The sequence below is a fragment of the Panthera onca genome, chromosome B4, assembly GCF_046562875.1.
Source record: "Panthera onca isolate mPanOnc1 chromosome B4, mPanOnc1 haplotype 2, whole genome shotgun sequence".
Classification (NCBI taxonomy): domain Eukaryota; kingdom Metazoa; phylum Chordata; class Mammalia; order Carnivora; family Felidae; genus Panthera; species Panthera onca.
Window position 1 is genome coordinate 137,266,933 of NC_138345.1, and position 22,930 is coordinate 137,289,862.

At 54.1% G+C, this 22,930-nt stretch overlaps 2 protein-coding genes across 3 annotated transcripts in view; one reads left to right on the forward strand and one right to left on the reverse strand.

The window, feature by feature from the left end:
• SMC1B (structural maintenance of chromosomes 1B) overlaps positions 1-6,757 on the reverse strand; it is an 82,890-nt gene extending 76,133 nt beyond the window's left edge. The window contains exon 1 of the mRNA XM_078449318.2: positions 6,646-6,757. The gene's annotated coding sequence lies outside the window, so the exon portion shown is untranslated. The remainder of the gene's footprint in view (positions 1-6,645) is intronic.
• RIBC2 (RIB43A domain with coiled-coils 2) lies at positions 38-17,462 on the forward strand. 2 transcript variants are annotated; one of them, XM_060656105.3, is made up of 7 exons: positions 41-327; positions 1,591-1,672; positions 3,689-4,033; positions 7,855-7,973; positions 10,745-10,972; positions 15,753-15,919; positions 17,276-17,462. In XM_060656105.3, exons 1-7 carry the CDS (start codon positions 214-216, stop codon positions 17,352-17,354), a joined length of 1,134 nt encoding a protein of 377 aa, XP_060512088.1. In that variant the 5' UTR covers positions 41-213; the 3' UTR covers positions 17,355-17,462. The 2 variants fall into 2 exon arrangements, with proteins under 2 accessions (XP_060512089.1, XP_060512088.1); XM_060656106.3 differs by lacking the exon at positions 15,753-15,919 and having other exon boundaries at positions 38-327.
• Positions 17,463-22,930: the final 5,468 nt, after the last annotated feature.

The window sequence follows — 22,930 nt, forward strand, 5'->3', positions numbered from 1 at the left end:
CAAGCAACCGGGTTGTTTACGTTTCCGAGGAGAGCGGGGCTTGGAGAGGTCGCAGGAGGACTGAAAGCTTGCGGAGCCGGCTCGATTCGCACCCGCCCGGCCTCCTAGGGAGCCAGCCTGGCTTAGGCTGCAGCTTGTTTTATTGTGGTTGTCTTTCCTTTTTCATCTCGTTTGTCTTAAACCCCCCTCAGAGTTTCTTCGCGATTTCCAGCCATGGAGATAGCGCAGCCCAGAGACCTGGAGCGGTACTTAAGCCTGGCCAAGAGGACGCATGGGGAGCTGTGCCGGCAGAAACGGATCTTCAACGCCAGGAACAGGATCATCGGGGTGAGGACCTCTACCTGGTGGGAATGGGGGGGGGGGGGGCGGGCAGCGAGGGGCGGGCGGCGGAGACCAGGGATGAGCCCTTGCAGCGAAACTGCTGATCCAAGCACGGCCCCAAAGGGCACCAGCTCGTCGTGTTAACTGCCGAAGAGGGGGAAGCCCTTCGCAGACACCTACCCTCTCACTTGCAGGACAGGCAAACTGAGTCCTGCAGCAGGGACGGAGCTTGCCTGCAGTGAGTGGCTAGTCAGAGACCGGAAGGCGGGTCTCGTTTCTCTGAGCCGGATTTTCTGCACCACCGGGGGTTCCTTCCAGTCTATTCATTTGACACATGCCAGCGAGTTACTGTTTTGTGGCACGCCCCAGCTGGGCCCAGGAAATGAGGAATATGGCAATCCCTGCCTGACCTTGCAGAGTTCATGGCCCGATGGACTCTGGCATTAAAACGGTCACATTAGCAAACCGTAAGAGACTCTTAAATACAGAAGACAGGGCCGCCTAGGTGGCTCTTCGGTTGAGCCTCGCACTTCGGCTCAGGTCATGATCTCACAGTTTGTGGGTTCGAGCCCCGCATTGGGCTCTGTGCTGACAGCTCAGAGCCTGGAGCCTGCTTCGGATTCTGTGTCTCCCTCGCTCTCTACCCCTCCCCCACTCACACTCTGTCTGTCTCTCTCTCAAAAATAAACACTAAAAAATTATAAATACAGAAAACAAACCGGAGGTTGCGGGGGGGGGGGGGGGCGGCTGCTGCGGAGCTGGGCTACATGGGTGATGAGCATTAAGGAGCGAGTGCACTTGGGATCAGCACTGGGTGTTGTATGTAAGTTATAAATTACTGGGTTCTATTCCTGAAACCGATACTGCGCTGTATGTTAACTAACTTGAATTCGCATAAATAAATAAATAACATACTCTAAAAAAAATTAACTATATTACAAAAACCAAAAATGGTCCACTGCTCACAGCAGTGGAATCAGGGCTGTGAGGGAGGGGAGCATGGGGTGTCAGGGGTGCACAGACTGAGACTGGGAGAGGACATCAGTGCTTCCTAGAGGAGGAGTTGTTCTGTTCTGCAGATACCTATCAACTAAGAGAAAGGGAGAAGGAAGCTCTGGGGACAGGCTGAAAAGGTATGAAAAGAACTGATGTGTACCTAAGACAACTAGTTAACAGTGGAACAAGGCTTAAAAAAAGATCAGTAGGATTGTTATCAACCGACTAAAATGATCTGGCTGTAACTCCTCCCCCTTTGTTTTCCATTTCCAGGGAGACACAGACGCCTGGGATGCTCAGGTTCATGACCAGAAGATTAAAGAAGCAACCGAAAAAGCTAGACATGAAACTTTTGGTGAGCATCTCTCGAAGCCTAGCTAGCAGTCTGGGGCTGTATAACTCTAGACTCCGGTCCTCATTGCTTCAAAAGTGTAAAAGCTTGTCATTTTCACACTCTTCGTCCTTTTAAAATTTCACCATTGTTTGTGCTCAGTTAACTTAATGTGCTGATTCTTTCTCTCTTGAAAGGAAAACAGCTATTGAATTCTATGGGGGGTGTAGGAAATGTATTGTGAGGGTAAATGTACATTGTTCTCGGGAACATAAACCCGAGAACATAACCCCGAGGACATAAAAATTTATGTTTATTTTTGAGAGAAAGAGAGAGTGTGTGCGAGCCGGGGGGACACAGAGAGAGACACACACACGCAGAATCCCAAGCAGGCTCCACTCTCTGAGCTGTCAGCACAGAGCCCGATGCGGGGCTGGAACTCACAAACTGTGAGATCATGACCTGAGCCGAAGTTCGGACGCTTAACCGACTGATGCGCCCAGGCGTCCCTGTTCTCAGTTTTCTTTAAAAACCGGACCTGAAAACCCTTAAACACACACACCATCCTCTGCCAAAAAGTTTCAGACCTTCTCCTGGGGATAGCTGCTTGCACCAGAGGACATAGGGACACTCTTGGTTCACACTGGCTGTGGTGACTCAGAACAAGATAAGATACTGTCGGAGCTCTGAGATAATTCCAAACAGGGGCGCCTGGGTGGCTCAGTAGGTTAAGTGTCTGATTCTTGATTTTGACTCAGGTCACGATCTCATGGTTCATGGGATAGAGCCCTGAGTGGTGGCTCAGTAGGTTAAGTGTCTGATTCTTGATTTTGACTCAGGTCATGATCTCATGGTTCATGGGATAGAGCCCTGAGTGGGGCTCCTTGCTGAGTGTGGGGCCTGCTTAAGATTATCTCTCACTCTCTGCCCCTGCCCCACCTGCGCGCGAGCTCTCTCTTACAAAATAATAAACATTTTTTTAAAAATTCCAAATAGAATTCACTTTCCCACATCAGGTGCAACAGGTCCAGCTTATTTCTTCTTAAAGCACTATAAGGATTTTTTAAATAGAAAGAAGCAGGATGCAAAATTGTATATACCATGGGCTACCCATTAAATGTTAAAATATATAAAGAGAAATAAGCTTAGAAAAAGACAGAAAGGAAATAGACCAAAATGTCAGCAGTGGTGATGTTGGAATGATGGAATACAAGGGAAATTTATTTTTTTCTTTGTACCATTCTCTAGTTCCTAAGCAGTTTACCTTTGTCATGTTTAAAAATAATTCAAACCTGGGGCACCTAGGTGGCTCAGTCGGTTAAGCATGGGACTCTTGATTTTGGCTCAGGTCATGATCTCACAGTTTGTGGGATCGAGCCCCACATTGGGCTCCTCACTGGGCGTGGGGCCTGCTTGAGATTCTCCCTCTCTCTCTCTCTCTCTCTCTCTCTCTTTCTCCCCCCCCCGCCCTTTTCCCGCTCTCACACTCTAAATAAATAAATAAATAAATAAATAAACAAACTTGAACAAAATAATTCTTACAAGATAAATAAAACTTACAACAATGATAGGACAGACACATATGTACCTATTCTTGGCCCATTATTTTCTTTGGTTGTTTGGTTTTTTAAACTGATTTGTAGGTACTCTTTGTATATTCAGAATACTAATTTTGGGGCGCCTGGGTGGCTCAGTCAGTTAAGTGTCCAACTTCAGCTCAGATGATGATCTTGTGGTTTGTGAGTTCGAGCCCCGCGTTGAGCTCTGTGCTGACAGCTTGGAGCCTGGAGCCTGCTTCAGATTCTGTGTCTCCCTCTCTGTCTGCCCCTCCCCCGCTTACTCGCTCGCTTGCTCTCTCTCTCTTTCAAAAATAAACATTAAAAATTTTTTTTAAAAATACTAATTCTTTAATGGTTGTGGTACTATTTTGAAGGCTTATATTGCTTTTAGAATCACTAGAAATTATTTTTTAAGGCAGATTCAAATTTATTTTTTCTCTGAACCTTAATCTTATGGGTGGGTATGCTATGTCTCTTCTAGCTGCTGAAATGAGGCAAAATGACAAAATCACATGCATATTAGAAGGCCGAGAAAGGAGAGATAGGAAAAGCCTCTGTAAAGCCATCAATGATTTCCAGCAGACCTTCCAGAAGCCAGAAACTCGCCGTGAATTTGACCTATCTGACCCCCTAGCCCTCAGGAAAGATCTCCCAGCCAGGCAGTCAGATAACGATATTCGGAATACAGTATCGGGAATGCAGAAATTCATGGGAGAGGATTTAAACTTCCACGAGAGGAAGAAATTCCAGGAGGAACAAAACCGAGAATGGTCCTTACAACAGCAGAGGGAACGGGAGAGTGCCCGTGCCCACCAAAGATGTGCAGGTAATGAAGCCAAAAGGGACAAACCGGTCTCAATACTTTCTCCGACCAATCAAACCCGTGGGTTTCCCCCTGCTTTGTTTGGTGTTTCACGTCCTACCACTGTGCTGTGTTGGCCGCCGGGGAAAGAGCCTGTGTTCCAGGATGTAAACGTCTTCATTTCTGAGCTTGCAACTCTGTGCTCCCGCCGGGCTCCAGCCAGGTGCAGGTGAAAAACCCACCTGCACCTGGATGGGGGGGGGGGGGGGGGAGGGGGGTTGGGGGTAGGGTGCGCCTAGGGCTCAGGGGTCACATGTCCTCACCAGGACCCTCCAGGCCCAGGGAACCCCTCTGGCAAAGCCTCCAAGACCTGAACAACCTCCATCCCTGAGGCAGTTGCAACAAGTCCAGTAAACTCTGCCTGCACTAAGGTGACCGGTGTTTTCTTTTTTTTGTTTTAAAAAAAAAATTTTTTTTTTGGTAATTTTTATTTAGTTTTGAGAGAAAGAGTGCGAGTGGGGGAGGAACGGAGAGAGAGGGAGGCACAGAACCTGAAACGGGCTCCAGGCTCCCAACTGGCAGCAACAAAGCCTGACGCGGGGCTCGAGCTCACGAACGGCGAGATCATGACCTGAGCCGAGGTCGGACGCCTAACCGCCGGAGCCACCCGGGCGCCCCAAGGTGACCCCCAAGCTGCTGCATCCGAGCTCTGTTTTCAGGCGGCTCCTTCATCCGCGGCCTGTGCCATAGCTGGTCATCTCTTCCTCCTGGAAATACTTCTTCCGCCAGCTTCCAGGACCCGCTCTCATCGCGGCTCCCCTTCCCCGGCCCCCTGGTTGGTTTCTCCTCCCCTTCCGAACCAACCTCCGGGTGTTGTTGCTTACCAGTGCCCTCTGCGCCCCGCCTGCCTCAACCACACTCGGTCTCTTGGCGCTCTCAACTCGTGTCGTAGATACCACCTATAGGCCATCATTCCCCCAAACGTACCCTTCCAGCCTGGTTTCTTCCCTGAATCTCATCTCACACGTCCTGTCACCTCTGGATGTTTATCTGCTCTTGGGTGTCTAACGAACTTATCAGAGTCAACACAAGACACCCTGGCCTGCCCCCCGTGAACCGCCACCCCTGTCAATGGGAACTCCGTTGTTCCAGTTGCTCAAGCCCCAACCCCAAGGCGTCTTGACTCCTTCCTTGGTCTCAAATGCCATGTCCAGTCAGCAGCAAATCACCCCAAATCACAACCGCCTCTCTCCACCTCCACTCTTACCCCTCTGGGCTAAGCTGTCAGCATCTCTCAGCGCGATTTTTGCAATCGCCTGCAGGTGGTCTCCGTGCTTCTGCCCTTGGCCCTCTATAGTTGCTTCTCAACCCAGTGACCAGGATGATCCTGCTAAAAATTAAGCTAGATCTTTTGCGCACACCCTTCCAATAGCTTCTCATTTTACTCAGAATAAGCACCAGATTCATCTCAAGGACCGGGAAGGTTTTCGTAGTCTGGAACGATCCCCTACCACGCTGCCTTTCATTCATTTCATCCTGGCCACACTGGCTTCCTCACTCAGAATGTTAAGTGTGTCAGGCTCACTTCTGCCTCAGGGCCTTTGCACCTACTGTTTCCTCTGCCTGGAAACATTTCCCCATATATCTGCATGGCTTGCCCCTTATCCTTCTTTGGGTCTTTGATGAAATGCCATCTTACCAGAGAGGTCTCTCCCCTGACCACTATTTTAAATTGCAACCCCGTACCCTCCCCCATGCCCATACTCTGTATCCCTTTCCTTGCTGTATTTTTCTGCAAAGCCCCATCACTGACATACTGTATGGTTATGTATTTGTCATCCCTCTCCCCAGCATCCTATCCCAGGCTCGTTGAAGGCAGGAGATTTGCTCTGTCTTATTCACTGCTCTGTCTTTCGTTCTCGGCACATAGATATCTGTTGAACAGTGCATCCGTAGGGCTTTCAAGATCTCAGCCACCTCCCAGGCTCTCCACATGTCCATCTCTGGCTAAAAGACTTTGTCTCAGCCTCGGACTTAGTCCTTGAACTGCCCCCTGGACATCTCCCTGGACTTGGTCTTTGAACTGCCCCTGGACATCTCCCCAGGCACTTCAGAACAGCCTGGAGAGTAACCCTGAACTTCCCTCTGGCTCTGCTCCTCCCCCCACCATCCTCCCCTCCATCAATGACACCTCCTTCCCTAGTCAAGTCACAAACCCAGGAGTCCTCCTTGAGCCACCCTTGTTCTCAGGCCATCCTCAATTCCTGTCCTTCCACCTCCTGCATGTCTCTTGAATGGCCCGCTTCTCCCATCCCTGCTGTCACCACAGTGATATGAGTCACCACCTTTTTTTTTTTTTTTTTTTTTTTTTTAATCACCTGGAGGGACCACACCAAGGGCTTTCTAATAGTCCTTCATGTTCTTTCTTGTCCTTTCTGGTCTCTTCTCAACATAGCAGTCAGAGTGCTGATTTTTAAACAATGTCACCCCCACTCCCTCCATCCCAGCTTAAAACCCTCCAATGGCTTCCCTCTTACCTCTGGAACAAAATGCAAAATCCTCTGTAGCCTACAGGGCCCTGCGTGCTGGGCCACTGCTCAGCCCCTGTGTCACCTTGTGCCCCCTACCCCACTCACTGTGTTCCAGCCACTTGGCTTCCTTTCACTGCTGGGTGCCGACAGATCCTTGCTCACGTCAGACCCGTTGCACCTGCTCTCCACCCAGCTTCTTGTCCTTCCAGACCTCAGCTCCAAGGTCACTTCCTCCCAGAGAAGCACTCTTCCTCTCTTCCTCCCCATCCCCGTCTGCCTAGCCAGGTATTCCCAGCGAGTCCCCTCCCAGGACCCTTTCCCCCTACAGCACTTCCGCAGTGTGCATTCATAGATCTCTTTCGGGGTTCACCTGTTTATGACCTGGCTCATCGCCCAGACAGTAAGTTCGCCAAAGGCAGGAAGAACCCTTTCTGTCTTGCCCGTCACTACACACTTTGTGCCCTGCAAAGGGCACAGTCCTGTGTGTACCTCCTCGTGGCGCTGTGTCAACTGAAAGGATGAATGAAGGAGGGGAAGACAGATGAAGCTCAAGTGGAACGGAGGCCCCTGCCTCACGGCTGGAGTTTGCTCTTGTGTTTGGACATCAGGAGGATGCCATGGGGCACAAACACCACGTGAAGGACCTTTGGATCGGTGGCTTTTTCTTTTTTTTAAAGTAACAACCCTGCAGTGTAGGAGTTGTCCTGCTTCCCAGATGAGGGCTGGAGGCTCGGAAAGGTTGGGTAATAGTTCAGGTTTGCAGAGCTAGGGAGTGTCTGGGCTGGGATAGGAGCCTGCTCTTATCTGAGTCCAGATCTTTACCTTTTGTTGTTTGGATGTTCCACGTTAACCTCTTCTGCTGCTGCTGCTGCTGCTCATTGGCCTGGAAAAGTCCTCCTAGTGTCACTGCATGAATATCTCCCCACTCTGACACCCCTCCTCTGCGGAGCCCCATCTGGTCCCCACAGCAGAGCTCCCTTGTCCATTGTAAGAAGATGGATGAGGGCCCCAGCCCAGGACCACAGCAGACATCACCAATCCCCAGCAGAATTTACCCATCCCCAGCAGACATCACCAATCGGCAGCAGACCTTACTGATCCCCGGTAGTGATGCTGACCCTTGGGGCCTGCACCCAAGAGCTCTACCTGAATCACCTCATCTAAGTGTCCCAGCAGCCTTCAGCATCCCCTCTCTCTGGGTGAGGGCAGGATAAGAAGAGACGCGTGGCTGGACACTCCACAGGGTGCTCTGCGCACCTGGGAAGGAGCTCTGGGTGGGCAAGCGAGGTGTGACTGCGTTTCGCTTCCTTTCAGAGGACCTCTACTTCAAGACAAGGCTGCAGTTTGATGAAACGGCCAAGCATTTACAGAGTCTGGAAAGTGCCACCAGAAAGGCGGTTTGTGCAGCTGTGAAAGAATTCAACAGGAACCAGGTAGCTCTCGGGACGCCCCAGTCTCCCCGTCCCAAGTCCCAAGCTCAGCCCTTCACCGGCTCACACCACACAATCCACATGGCCCCCCCCGGGGGCTGCCCTGGTACAGATTGAGTGCGCCCCCTCCCCTGCTCCTGAGCTTGGGAGCCTGGGGATGGAGGGGGGGGGGGGCGTGCGGTGGGCTTGACTAAACTCTGCAAACCTCAGATTCTTCTCTAACACCGAGGACAGTGACATCTACCTAAACGGCCATCCAGCACTGCTCTGGCATCCTGTCTTGGTCTCACTTCTTTGTCACCTCTCAGAGCTCATCCTCATCAAGACCAGGTCCTGGCACTCACTAAGGGCAGCAATCATCATGTTGATGATCGGGGCTCCTGACACCTCCCTCCTCTCTAAACTCTGCGGGACCTCCTCCCAAACTCTCCACCTCCGGCCTTTTGCTCCGCCCGGTCCCTCACTGGCCTTGCTTCAAGCTCTCTATTCCTCCAGTTAATCGGACCCCGGCTCCAGACTTCTTTACAAATGCAGTTCTACTTCCTGGGTGGGATGGGGGCCGCCCTGGATTCATTTATCCGGTGAACTGGTTGCCCAGAACTGTGGTCTGTGGAGTAGGGCAGGCGGGACGATGAGCTGGAGAGCAGGAAGGGATAGGAGAACTCTGCTCCAGTGTTTTTGCAGCCTGGCCGAGTTTAACTCCCATGTGTGCATGTGTATGTATTATGAAGCACTGTTCATGTGTGGTCTAATGGTATCACGCTGTGAGATAAATATATTGGAGACACAAGCTCAAAAATGTCCTGCTGGTGGGACATTTATGTAATCAAAACCTCCCGGAGAGGCGGGACCAGAGACCAAAGAGAATGTTGGTTTTCAGCGGGGCAGGGGGTGGGGGGTGGGGCGGTGGGGCGGGGACCGAGGAGGACAAACTGCCGGGGATGGGGGGAGACCAAGGGCAGACCGAGGCACCAGCCGGCAGACCGAAGGCCATCTTAGACGTCCTCTGGTCCTTGCCTTGTGTGCAGACGATGCCCGAGAGGAGAGGTCACCTGCTCCAGGGCCCGCAGAGAATTCATGGTAGATAGGGCTTTTGTGTACCGTGTGCTGGGTACTCTGTGCCGTGAGCTGGGTGCTGGGAGCTGGGTGCTGGGTGCTGGGTGCTGGGTGCCGTGAGCTGGGTATTGTGTATTGGGTGCTGGGTGCCGTGTGCTGGGTGCTTGGTGCTGTGTGCTGTATACTATGGGCTGTGAGCTGAGTGCCGTGTACTGGGTGCCGGGTGCTGGGTGCTTGGTGCTGGATGCTGTGTACTGCGTGCCAGGTGCTATATGCCAGGTACTGTGTGCTGCGTACTGGGTGCCGGGCGCCGGGTGCTGTGCATTGTGGCCGCTCTTCCGGCCATTCATTTAGTCGCTCGCTCATTGGCTCAGCGGATCATTTAGCGAGCCCTCCCGCTGGGGGACCGCCCTTGGCCTTCTCGGAAACCGTGTGGCCGCACTCGCCGACGCTCTCACTCGGTAACCTCCGCGGCGAGCGCCTGCACCGCGCCAGCCCTCTCGGGTCCCCCAGCTCCGCGCGTGCGCGCGAGCTGCCAGGCCACGCCCCCAGGCCACGCCCCCCGCGCCCGGGGAAGCCGCCGTCGGCTTTTGCGGCTCTGCTCCTGGGTGGAAACAGGCCGGAGCATCCAGGCAGAGGCCCAGGTAACCGTCCTCCGGAGCCACTTGCGGGCGGGCCGGTCCGGCTCCGCAGAGGAGGCCGGCACTGGAGGGTGTCCCCCTGGGAGAAGAGGGCTGCTCCCCCAGGAGAACGTGTCCTGTCCCTCCCCCCACCCCCCCGAACCCCCACCTCATCCTCTCAGGACAGTCACCTCTGCTCACACTTCACGGGCCCGGGGAAGCCACGTGGCCACGAGCGCTCTAAGCAGGTGGGGAAGTACGGCTGCGCCACCTTGCAGGAGGAGCTGGGGAGATAGTTTGTGACCAGCGGCAATGACTGTCACACGTGCTCGTGAGGTCGTCGTGGGATTAAACGAGTTAATACACGCAGCGTGTTGGCCCGTTTAGCGCACTGTCGTCCAACTACCTTCCCCGGCCAGAGGGGTATGATTAGTCGATAAACAAACAACGAATTAATTGTTTAATTAACTCAGTGCGTGAGTCCGGGCTCGTCACGGCAGCACAGCGCCCTGTTTGCTGCTAGAGAGAACGGGTAACACCAAGCCGAGAACCGGCTGCAGCCCAGAGAGGGGGCGTGACTTGCTCCGGTCACATGGCCAGGGCCCTGTCCCTCCACTCCTCACCCTCCCCGGAGCAGGGATCTGACCCGGAATCTGTCTGTCCCCGGGGCCCGTGGCAGACGTGCATCGAGAGCATTTTCACCTTTGAGGGGTCGCCGCCGTTGTGAATCACTCTGGCGGGTGTTCTCTGCGGCCTGCGGCCGCCCAAGGGGACCAGGGCCACTGGGAGGGGCACGCAGCCCTGCCCTGGGGGAGATGGTGGCCTAACCTGGGGAGGCCGCTCCCCGCTTCGACAAATCAGTGCAGAGGGGGGGCTCCCTCAGCCCAGCCCTCGCGCCCCCCGTCACCCAGGCAGCCAGGGTCCAAGGGCCTCCCCGCGCCTGCGCGCCTGCCCACTCTCCGCCCCCGCCCCACCTGTCCCAGGCGCACTTTACCATTGTCTTCCTTCAAGAGACCCCAGTGAGATGCGCCAGCCTTGCCTCAGTCCCCACGGGGTCACCCAGGGCATCTTCCTCACTGTCCGTCCTCCCCTGTGCAGGCCACCGAGTCAGTGGAAAGGAAGACTCGGGAGAAAAAACAAGAACAAGAAGACGACTTGGCCGAGATCTCCAACCTGCTGCGTGGGGACCTGCTCTCCGAGAACCCGCAGCAGGCAGCCAGCTCCTTCGGGCCCCACCGCGTGGTCCCCGACCGCTGGAAGGGCATGACCCGGGAGCAGCTGGAGCAGATCCGTCTGGTTCAGAAGCAGCAAATCCAGGAGAAGCTGGTACCTGCCCGCCCATCCCCCACCCCAGCCCCCAGCCCCCAGCCCCCAGCCCCCAGCCGCAGACCTGTACCACCCGCTGCCTTCCTGCAGCCGTCTAGTTCTCACCGCTGCTGTACTTGTCCCTAGAAGCAGCTCTCAAGGGGTTTACGTTTGGGGAGGTAGGGAGATATGTACTGGGGTGGAAGTAAGGCTGGGCCAAGGGGATGAAAGGTGCTGAGTTTGAGAAGGGTCCCCAGGGGACTGGGAAGTGACATTGGAACAAAGACCTGAAGGAGGGGAGGGAGTGCACCACGCGAGTATTGCAAATATTGCAAATATCGGAGGAAGGACCACCAGGGGATGAACTGCAAGGACAAGGCATTGAGGCAGGAGTAGAGAAGAGCAGGGAGCCTGGTGGGCTGTGGAGGAATGAGGGGGGAGGGAGAGGAAGAGGTCTGGGAGGGGGAAGGTCAAGGTCCTGGCAGCCCATGGGGAAGAGCTTTTCTGTGATGGAGATGAGGAGCACCGGAGGGTTTTGAGAGGAGTGACACGTGTGGCAGGATCCCTCTTGCTGCTGTTTCGACAAAAGGCTCTATTGGGGTGGGGGGGGGGGGGGATGGGAGGAGAGGGCCTGTTACGGAGGCTGTTGCAGCGGTCAAGGTGAGAGATGATGTTGGCTGGTCCAGGGCCCTGGCAGCCAGGGTGCTGAGAAATGGTCAGATTCTGGATCTATTTTGAAAGTAGAGTGAGCAGCATTGGTTGAAGGGTTGGGTGGGGCATATGAGACCCAGAGGAGTTAAGGATTACTCCAGGCCTTGTGGCCTGGGCAATGAGAAGGATGGAGTTGGCATTTACAGAGGTAGGAAGAGGGCGAGAGGAGCAGGTTGATAGGGGAATGGAAGTCACAAGCGCAATTTTGGAAATGATATGTGTGCAGTGTGCATTACACATCTGTATCTGTTAGGATTCCATGCCTGAGCATGGCAGAAAACCCTAACTAACAGCATCTTAAATAAAACAGAACTTTATTTCTGGCATATAGACATCACATGGCAACTCCAGGGTCACTGACTAACATTCTGCCATCCTTGGCAACTGGCTCCCACCTCCTAGTACATTGTGGCTGCTTGAGCCCCAGCCCTCACATGCATAGTCCATCTAGCAGGAAAAGGAATGAGGAAGAACACTCTAAGGACATTTCTCGGAAGTTTCACAGGACACTTCCACTTAAATTCCACTGGATAACAGTTAGTCACAAGGTTGCCCCTAACTGGGAAATGTAGTGTTTATTTCAGGCGGCAAGGTAGCCGGCAATGGTTTTATTGAGGAAGACAGAAAAATGGCTACCGGGAGGCAAGTAACATTTTCTGCCACAACCTAAAGCCAGTAGGCAGTTGGATACATAGTCGGGAGTTCAGAACAAGGTCTGGAGACATAAGCATAGAGGCATGGCCACACAGAGAGTATTTAAAGCAGCGAACCTGGCTAAGGTCACGCAGGGAATGAGTGAAGACAGGGAGAAGGGGACTAAGGACTGAATCATGGGACAACCCCCACCCCCACCTTCATTTATAGAGAGCGAGGGGGGCTGAGAAGGAGCAGCCAAAGAGGGAGGAGGGACCCAGCAAGGGGAGCCCCCAGGCCAAACCCTGTGGCTGGGCTGCTGGCTGAACCCAGGATCCAGGGGGCAGTCACTGGGGACTCTATCAGGAGCATCTTTGGAGGAGGCGTGGGGGGGACAGAAAGGTAACAGGCAGGCAGGAAGTGGAGACCCACCGATGCGGACACCGCTTTCAAAGTGTTTTGCTGAAAAAGGTGCAGAGAAATGGGGTGGTAGCTGGTGGGGACAGGCGTTTGTTTTTTCTGATTATGGAAATAACAGCATACTTGTTATGCCACGAGGGCGACGCAGTAGAGAGGGGGAAATTGACGTCAGAGGGGACTTGCTGGAGCCCGTGTCCCCGGCAGGAGAACAAGGCCCTGGGAGCACTAGTTGAAGCTTGGGGTGGGTGGGAACTCAGGCTGATCGTCCTTGGCTGTGGGGGTGGGCTTCACTTCTGGAACTCCTATTTTCTGGGGAAACAGGAAGGGAGGTCAGCAGCCGAGGGTGAGGGGGTCAGGTTGGGGGTTCGAGGACTGAGAATGGTCATTAGGAGAGCTGGAAAAGAATGGCCTAGGAGAAAGGGGAGGGATGGCCAGGCAGAGCCAGGGCTGGAGGTCATGAACTTGAAGTGTCCTCAGTGAGTGCAATCAGATGACGTTCCCCGGCCACGCTTAGCTGTACAGACCTGCCCGGCATGTCTGACCCAAGTGAGAATTTCGAGGGCACCGAGGGCATCTGCACCAGGGGGTGTCAGCCATGGACTCCGGGCTGAACGAGGAGGGAAATGAAGTCACAGGAGAGCCAGGACAGTAGAAAGCACGCGGTCAGTGGATGGCAGGTCCCGGGGTGGGGCGAGGACTTGAAAAACCGGGCTGCTGGAGAGAGGGTAGAAGAGGCAGATCAGAATAGTGGTGGACCGGACACTTGAGGGTGACACTAGGGAGGCTGACATCCTTGGTAATGACAAGGTGGGGGCAGATGTTCTCAAAGTGGGGGTCTCTGGACCGGCAACATCGGCATTGCCTAGGAACTTGGGAGAAATGCAGATTCTCAGGCCCCACCCCAGACCTTCTGAACCAGAAATCCTGGGGCAGACCCACAGTCTGGGGCCAGAAAAGCCCCCCAGGGGTTCTTCTGATGCCCACTGGAGTTCGAGGATCACTGGTAGGCTGGGCCCAGGGGGTGACAGCTGATAGGCTGGCACTAGGTCTTTGGAGAGGAGGGGGGATCACGGAGAAGCCAGGAAGAAGGAAGTTCTCAGGCCTGCAAGGGTGGAAGGGCTGCCCCAGGGTCAGCAGATGACCACCCCAGGTGGGGTGCTGGCAGGTGCCACGGTCAGTGTGAGCTTCTGAGCAGGCAGGTACTGGGGGAGGGGCAGCGGCCTGGCTCAGAAAAGGGGGAGCGGGTAGAAGAGCTCCCCTGCTGGCTCTTGTCCAGGCGCACAGGGTCAACAGTGTGGGAGGGAAAACAGCCCCTGCGTGAGAGGGGACAGCCGGGGGCAGGCAGGGAAGTAGCCCAAGGTGGGAAGAGCCCCGAGGTTGGCAGGGAATGTGGGTCGCCCTTGCCAGGCCCTGCTCTGTCCTTCACTCCTACAATTCAGCCCAACTGTCTGGCAAGGAGGGACGGCCACCTGTCCTCAGAGCAGCATTTTTATCTGATTTTCAATCTTCATAGAAAATTAAGACCGAAAAGCGCAAAGGGGAAAAAAGCCTAGACCAGGCCTCACCGCTCAGAAATCCGCCTGCCCCCTTCCGCACCCCTGTATGCCCTCCAGAGCACTTCCCCCCTCTGCATGGAGACAGTTTGGAAAATTGAGGTCAGACAAAGAATAGGTAGGCTGTCTGTCTCTTAGTTCAGGGCAAGCAGGTCCCCATGGCACTCCGTATTCTTTTTTTTCCCCAAGTTTATTTATCTTGAGAGAGAGAGAAAGAGAAAGTGAGCGAGCAGGGGCAGAGAGGGGGAGAGAGAGAATCCCAAGCGGGCAGAGACGGGGAGAGAGAGAATCCCAAGCAGGCTCCGTACTGTCAGCTCGGAGCCCAACTCCGGGCTCGGACCCACAAACCCTGAGATCGTGACCTGAGCTGAAATCAAGAGTCAAACATTTAACCGACTGAGCCCCCCAGGGCGCTCCAGCATCCTGTATTCTTTTAAAAAAATTTTCAAACATTTATTCATTTTTGAGAGAGTGTGAGCAGGGGAGGGGCAGAGAGAGAGGGAGACACAGAATCCCAAGCAGGTTCCAGGCTCCGAGCTGTCAGCACAGAGCCCGACACAGGGCTCGAACCCATGAACTGTGAGATCATGACCTGAGCTGAAGTCGGACGCTCAACCGACTGAGCCCCCCAGGCGCCCCAGCATCCTGTATTTCTTGACGAAAACACCTTGTGTTATGACTCAGGGCAGCTGTGAGTAGCCTCACTTTACAGGTGAGGAAACTGAGGCTCAGACAGGCAAAATGACTTGCCCTGTAGGCGGCAGAACCGGGCACCAGCTTCCTCTCGGTCCTGGGTGGGGGGCCGGGCCCTCTGCCAGCCCGTCTGCACCCGGTGGCTGGCAGGCCCAGGTCGGTGGCGGGGGGGGGGGGGGGCACCGCTGGACACTCTACTTCTGCTCATCGGGTGAGCGGAAGCCCCGCCCTAAAGCCCACGGAAGGGAAGGAGGTGTGTTCATCTTCAGACCCGGTGCCACCTGCTTTTGCTTCCTTTTGCAGGAGAAGGCTGAGCTGACCAACAATTCAGACTCAGGACGGCCGGTAGAACGGCTCACGTTTCTGGGAGCGACCCCTTCCCTCTGCATTGATGGGGTTTCCTCTTCTAGGGCTCAGTGGTTTTTATAGAGGGGGCTGGAAGCCGATGAGGAGTTAGCTGAGATGCAGAAATTCACCCCCAAGGCCTTGAGCCCGCTGGCCTTGGGTGGGGCTGCCGCTTCAGTAGGTTCTAGAAGCCACCAGGTGATCCCCGTGTTCAGCAGTGCGCCCCACTGGCAGCGTCTGGGTAGGAGGGCCCACGGAGCCCTGGGCTGGCAGCTGGCGCTGGTCTCCTCTGATGCCCTGCATGATGTTGCTCACCTGCCTGCCCCCTCTCTGAGCCTCAGTTTCCCCATCTGTGAAACGAGAGGCCGATTCTCCCGGGCGATCCCCTGGATCTCTTCCTGGGGGAGGGGGGGGCGGTGGTGGTGAGTCGCCTCTCCCCCCTCCAGCGGCTTCGGGAAGAAGAGTGGCAGCGAGACAGGGACTGGGACCGGCAGAGGGTGCAGAGGGCTCGCTCCACTCTGCTCCTAGAGCGGCAGCAGAAACGCCAGCAGCGGGACCTACGCCGGGCACTGGACTGCGCCAACCTCAGCCTGGCCAAGGAGCAGCGCTCGCAGTGAGGGCCTGGGCCAAGGGGCAGGGGCAGGGGGAGGGGTGACGGCCGAGCAGGTGGGGCCGGCGGGGGACACCGGAGCCGAGATCCCGCCGAGTCGTGGGGACGGTCGGGCAGGCAGCGCGGGCCCACCTCCCCGAGTCTTTCCCACGCAAGGGCCCCAGGCCCCGGCTGTGTATCTCACCAAAGCCCCCTCGCAGCAGTGACTTGGGCTCGGGCACAGCCTCTGGGTAGAGAATTCAAGCAGAAGGGAGAGAGGGGCTGAAAGCCACAAGCCGGAAATTAAGTGCTTGGAAACCACTGGTGCCAGCACAGGCCCGGAGACCCTCCGTGGGAGGCGCGCATGTGGGCATAGCGCCCCCCAGCGGCTCAGACATGGGTGCGGGTCGTGGGGTACACCCAGGGCCCTGGGAGCCCCAGGGGAGGGCTCTGAGTGGGCCTGGGGGAGTCAGAAGGCTTTTCTGAGGAGGTTGCTTGGCATAGACATCGGGAGGTAGGCGGGGGGGGGGGGGGGGGGGGGGGGGCGAGGGGGAGGGGGGCGGGAGGGGGGCGGGAGGGGGGAGGGACCGTGCCAGCTGCTGCAGTTGCCAAGGGCAAGCTGGAGTCTCTCCCTCACACGGACAGACCCCACACATAGTTCAGAGTGCCAGCGACAGAAAACGTCTAATGCAGATCCGTAGGTGAACTTGGTAAAAAACAAAACAAAACAAAAAACACAGTATTGGGGCACCTGGGTGGCTCAGTCGGTTAAGCATCCGACTCTTAACTTCAGCTCGGGTCATGATCCCATAGTCATGAGATCGAGTCCTGGGTTGGGCTCTGTGCTGGGCATGAAGCCTGCTTAAGACTCTCTTCCTGTCCCTCTGCCCCTCGCCACCCTCTCTGAAATCCCCCCAACCCCACACCAAACCCCACATTACTTATTGACTTAGTTATTTGTGTATCCATCAAGCTCTTGGCTTGAACTCAGAAGAGACCCACCAGTATTTTCTCTAATCAGGTGTCTGTTTCCTGGCGGGTCCATTGCTGGCTGGTCACTTCCGCTGGGGGCCCCAGAGGAGCAGTAGAGATGATCCCACAGAATGGAATGAACAGATGTCTTTACAGCCACGTCCACAGAGATCTAATTCTAAGACCTCTGCAGACTATGCCGGTGCCAGTACCCAATGTAACCGCAGGGCAATGATAAAACACATCCCTCCCTCACCCTTGAGCTCCTCGGGCTGGAATGTATTCCGTATCCCGGGGCTAACACACGGGTAAAAAGTCTGTGGCCTTCTTCCTACATATTAAAAAAAATAGATTCCTTAGGAAACCAGGCATTTGCTGATTTTTTTTTTCCCCTTGTTTTATTTTCAGGAAAAAATATATGGAAGAAGTCTGTACAAATCAACCCACTGAAGATTATTTCACGCAATTTAATACAGGAAGTCGATAGTGAAAAAGACACGGTCCTTGTCTTCTGAATTGTTCATGCGTAAAACGCAGCAGCCTTTTGAAGAGTCGCATTTATTACAAAGAAATACACCCCGTGTTTCAGGAGTGACTTTCGACTCTGCTTTTTCACGGCGGGCAAACCGTGTTAATCCCCTCCCCTGTGTGTGTACGAGGTTTCTGTTCAGCTCTGCCCCGAAAGTGTGTTCCCAGAGCAGCCGTGGGGGCCGTACAGGGATGGCATAGACGTGGCCCTGCCAGGACCATCCCAGAGAGAGTGGCATCCGAGGGGGCCTGTGTGTCACCGGCACCCCGGGTCCAGCTGCCATGAAAGCTAACGGGAGCACTCACTATATGCAAGGCATTTAGAACAATTTGACCCTCGGGGCGGCTAGTGGAGGGTGGGTATCTTTATTACTCATCTGCTCTGGGAGAGGAGCCTGAGATACAGACACGTTAAGTGTCTTGCTCAAGGTCACGTGGACAGGCAGCGATGGGCCTGGGGTTGAAGCCAGGGCGTCCGGCTCTCCTGGTTCTGGTAACAGAGACCCCAAAACAAGAGTGGCTTCAGCAAAGCAGTTTACGTCTCGCTCCCGGAGCAGCCCTCCGTCACTTCTCTGCCAGCTCCCGTCCTGTGGTCCAGGGATGCTGCTCCGTGTCATTGGGCCACAAGGGAGCCAAGGGGGCAGTCCTGGCCCTCGAGGACGAGCCACGGACAACGTACACTTCACCTCCGTTCACATCATATCGGCCAGAAACCGGCTCACGAACCGTGAGATCATGACCCGAACTGAAATCAAGAGTCTGACGCTTAACCGACTGAGCCAGCCAGGTGCCCCAAATTTCCCCTTTTTGTAAGGGTACCGGTCGTATTGGATTAGGTCCCACCCCAGTGACCTTATCTTCACTAATTACATCTACAATAACCTTATTTCCAAATAAGGTCACGGCTGAAATACTGGAGGTGAGGACTCTAACATATCTTTCTGAGGGTGGGGGGCGGGGCACACAATTCAACCCATAACAGGGGGAACGCAGGGGACACCTGGTCCCATTGCCTCCCAGGATGATCCAATTCGGAACGTTGCTGGCCAGGCTGAACAAGCCACACTTTGAGGGAGGGTACGGGTGATGGAGGAGAGACGCCCCATCCAGACGGTCAGTCCTGCCGCGTTTGGGCAGGGAGATAAAGTGAGAAATGGGAGGTAATGTCTGTCCATCCGCTGCACACTGAGTGCTCTTCGAGTCCCTGTGCCAGGGTCCCCCACAGCCCGGCAGGGGTGCTGATGAAGGAGATCCTTGCAAAGGAGTGCAGGGTGAGTTGTTCCGAGGGCCGGCGGGCACAGGCGAGTAAGGGAGAGAGAGAACTCTTGGAGCCCACTGCAGCCATCAATAACACGTCGGTATGACTGGGATCATGGCCCTAGTGTGGAGAAGTTGCTTTAAGCGCTGAATTTTGCATCATTTTATGGAAAATATTCCAAGGGGAAGACCCGGTTTGGAAACCTTGGGCGCTTGTTTGCTTTACGTGCACCCTCTGCTGGTGACCGGAAGTATGACACGTTCCCCGTGGTTCTCAAGTGGGCAAGTGACCCCAGTGACTGAAGGACCAGCCAGGCCAGGCGCCGGACAGGTTCCTGCCACAGCCCTGACACCTCCGGGTGTGGCGATCGACCTCCCGCCAGGAGAAAGCAGGAGAAGGGAGCTCAAGACTTGGCTCTGGCGCCGGGCATCTCCATCACTCTGCTCTGAACGGCCCCGTACGGTTTTACACACACAGACACACACCCTCCGGAGGGTTTGGCTTTGCTTTGTCTCACTTTTCCTCAACATCTTATTATAAAAATTTTCAAACCTACGGAAGAAAACCAGAATTGTACAGTATACACCCAGGCACCACTACCTAGACCCTACAGTTAAGATTTTGCTCTACTTGCTTCCTTTATTATCTCCTCGCAGACTGGCTTTAAAAATTCCAGTTAGAGGCGCCTGGGGGGCTCAGTCGGTTAAGCGTCTGACTTCTGCTCAGGTCGTAAGCTCACGGCTCGTGAGTTCGAACCCCGCATCGGGCTCTGTGCTGACAGCTCGGAGCCTGGATGGAGCCCGCTTCGGGTTCTGTGTCTCCCTCTCTCTCTCTCTGCCGTAGAGTGTCATCAGTGATCAAAAGAAACGAGCTATCAAGCCACCAAAAGACGTGGAGGAAACTTTGGTGCACATTACCGGGTGAAAGAAGCCAATCCGAAAAGGCTACATAATGAGTGATTGTAACTATATGACATTCTGGAGAAGACAAAACCGGTAAGATGATCAGTGGTTGCCAGGGAGTCGCGGGGAGGGAGGAATGGGCGGGAGGAGCACAGAGGATTTTGAGGGCAGTGAGACTACTCTGCATCATACTGTAATGCTGGATACAGGTGGTCATATATTTGTTCAGACCCATATAATGTACAGCTGTGGCCTAAATGAGCAACATACGCTTGTGGAAGGAGCAAAGAGTGCGTCGCGCTCCAGTTCGTGGCTTCCCCTCACTTCCTGTACCATTAGCGATGCCGCGAGCCCACGCCACCTGTTGCCAAGCACTCTACCAAGTGCACTCCTTCCGCACACCTCAGTTCTTCGCGACAGTTCTCACCAGTCAGGATTATTGCTCCCATTTGCCGCAGATGAAGTCACCGAGGTGGAGAATTTCCGCTTCCAACGGAATGATCCATATGGCGGGTCGAGCGTCCCGAAAATATTTGTCCGCCACAACTCCACTAGATCTTGGATTAATTACAGCAGGGATTTTTGTCTGCATTGCTGAACTCACAAGGGAGTAAATGAAACCGTGAAAGTCATTCATACGCATAAGAATGAACGGTGGATTGAGACCAAAACAGTGAACGTTAATAAGGAATAGAAACTGGGGCTGCCCTGGTGGCAAAGGATGATAACAGGAATCCAGAGTTTGGGGGGTTAATAATTAGGAGAAAAATAAGAGGCCCTCATGAAGGGGGAGTATCCAAAACTGAGACCTCTGCACTAATCTGGGACCTTGGAAGGTGGCTATGCCCTTGATAAAAGGGGGGGGGATAGAAAGAGACTGTGGAAAGCAATGAGTTTTCACCCTGGTTATGGGATAATGATGGTGGTGGTGATGCTGATGGTGATGGGAATGATGGTGACGTTGATGGTGATGGGGTTGATAGTGATGATGATATGATGGTGGTGCTGATGGTGATGGTGATGGTGGTGATGGGGATGATGATGGTGGTGATGCTGATGGTGGGGATGGGGATGGGGATGATGGTGATGGTGGTGATGGGGATGATGATGGTGGTGATGCTGATGGTGGTGATGTTGATGGTGATGGGGATGATGGTGATGGGGATGATGGTGATGGTGATATGACGGTGGTGATGGTAGTGATAATGGTGATGACGATGGGGATGATGATGATGATGATGGCGGTGATGAGGTTGAGGATTGCAGTCCTTGAGAATTCACACCCATATGCCCACTGTCGTATAGCTCCAGAGTTTCCGTTTTTCAAAGAGGTGAGAGAAATCCCCAGCAGAAAAATTAAACCTAAGTGTTCTCAGATTAATTTTACCTCCATGGAACCTAGTAGGGGCTAACATAAATAATCTCAGGACAAAAGCAGTCCCAATTTAGACTCCTCAGGGTTCTCCCAGATTGAACTCAACCAAAGACAAGCTCTCACAAGCAGAAAACATGCAAGCAAGGAAGTCACCATGAGTAACTATCTGTAGAAACCACCATTCATATTTGGATCTCCCTAGGACTTTAGACAATGAAATTATCGAATATAAGTATTTTTTATTTATTTATTTATTTATTTATTTATTTATTTATTTTAACATTTATTCATTTTTGAGAGAGAAACAGAATGCGATTTGCGGGGGGGGGGGGGGGGAGGGTAGAGAGAGACAGAAACACAGAATCCGAAGCAGGCTCCAGGCTCCGAGCTGTCAGCACAGAGCCCGACTTGGGGCTCAAACCCATGAACCGCGAGATCATGACCCGAGCCAAAGTCGGACACTTAACCAACTGAGCCCCCCAGGCGCCCCCCCGAGTACCGGTATTTTTAAAAGTGTTTTTGGTCTTTTGCTTCCAGCCTTGATGGAGTAATGAGTACTGGACTATCTCTCCTGCTTTTAAACAACAGAAAGCTGGACAAAATAAACAGGACAACTATTTTCAGGTGCTGGACGACAGGCAGTGCAGGACTGTGGTCTCTGAGAGAAGGGGGGCAAGGTGAGCTGTATGCTCACCCAGTGCTTCTTCCGGAAGGCATCACTATGCTTGGCAGAAAGGAGGACCCCAGGCAGAATACACTAATGTCACTGAGCCGAGGCAGAGCCCAGAGCCCGAGAAGCGGAGGCATCAGGAATTTATAAATCAGAGTGACCATGTGACCCAGCAAGTCCCCTCCTTGTGGTATGCCCAAGAGAATTAAAAACGTATGTCCACACAAAAATTTGTGCACGAATGTCCAGGGCAGTCAGTGTTCGCCAATGACAGGGTGATGGGGATGATCACAAAAGTCCACGAGACAACTTTTTTGGAGCGGAGGAATGTACAGAAAAAAGAAACAAGGCTCTATTCCCCACCCCCATCAAATAAGCGAAGGAAGGAAGGAGCCCTAACGCACCTGCTACCAGATTCCTGTGGAATGAACTTGGTGGCTGTCTGCAGTGCCCATGACCACCAGCAGGTGGCACTCTGTCTTGCACGCATCTGCCCTTTGCAGGGCCATCTTGTCTCGTGTATGCCTCTGATCTCTCTAGGCAGATAGACGAGGCTGGTGTGGAGGCTGTGAGTATAATCCCCTGTGACAGTCACCTTGGAGTGACGCTGCAGAGAGGAGACGACCGGTCCCCATGCTTCTTGCCTGGTCACGGGCCAGAGCACGGCGGCTGAAATATGGCGAGAGGACTTTTGAGTACATTTTCCATAAGAGGCGTCTTCTTGACCTGTGATGTGTCCACATGGTGTTAAAACAATGACAAGAAGGGGCTGGGAGAAGCTGAGAGAGGGCAAGACCCTGGGCCCTGTGGACCCACACGGCCTTCCTCTGTGCTTACCCCCCACTCGGCAAAGGCCCAGGTGGTACCCGACAGCCTTGTCCGATCACCCCCGGGCTCATGCTGCCCTGTCTTGGAACCTAGCCACCCGTCTGCCAAGCCCTGGCAAAGTCAGTTTTGCCTATCCTGTGCCTGGTAGGTCTGCTTTCCTTCTTTTCCTTTGCCAAACGAGTGATGAATCCAAGGCCCCAAGGGCCAATCCCCAGCTAGCACTGCTTATGGCCCCAGTGTGGAGAGATGGAATGTCTGGGATTTAGTGGGTCTTTTCTTCTTACCAGATGTTCTAGAAAGCTCTCCAAGCACTCTTGTTCTGACAGTGCCAGAAGGGACTTCAACCCTATTGTCCATAATTGTTGGAGATGGAACATTCCAACACCCATTGGAGAAAGAGGCAGCTCGGGACATCACACCAGGCTGAGCTGTGAACAAGTCACCTCCTAGGGTTCCCATCTTGGGCTCAACAAACGTGCCTCTGTTGACTGGACGTCCAGTG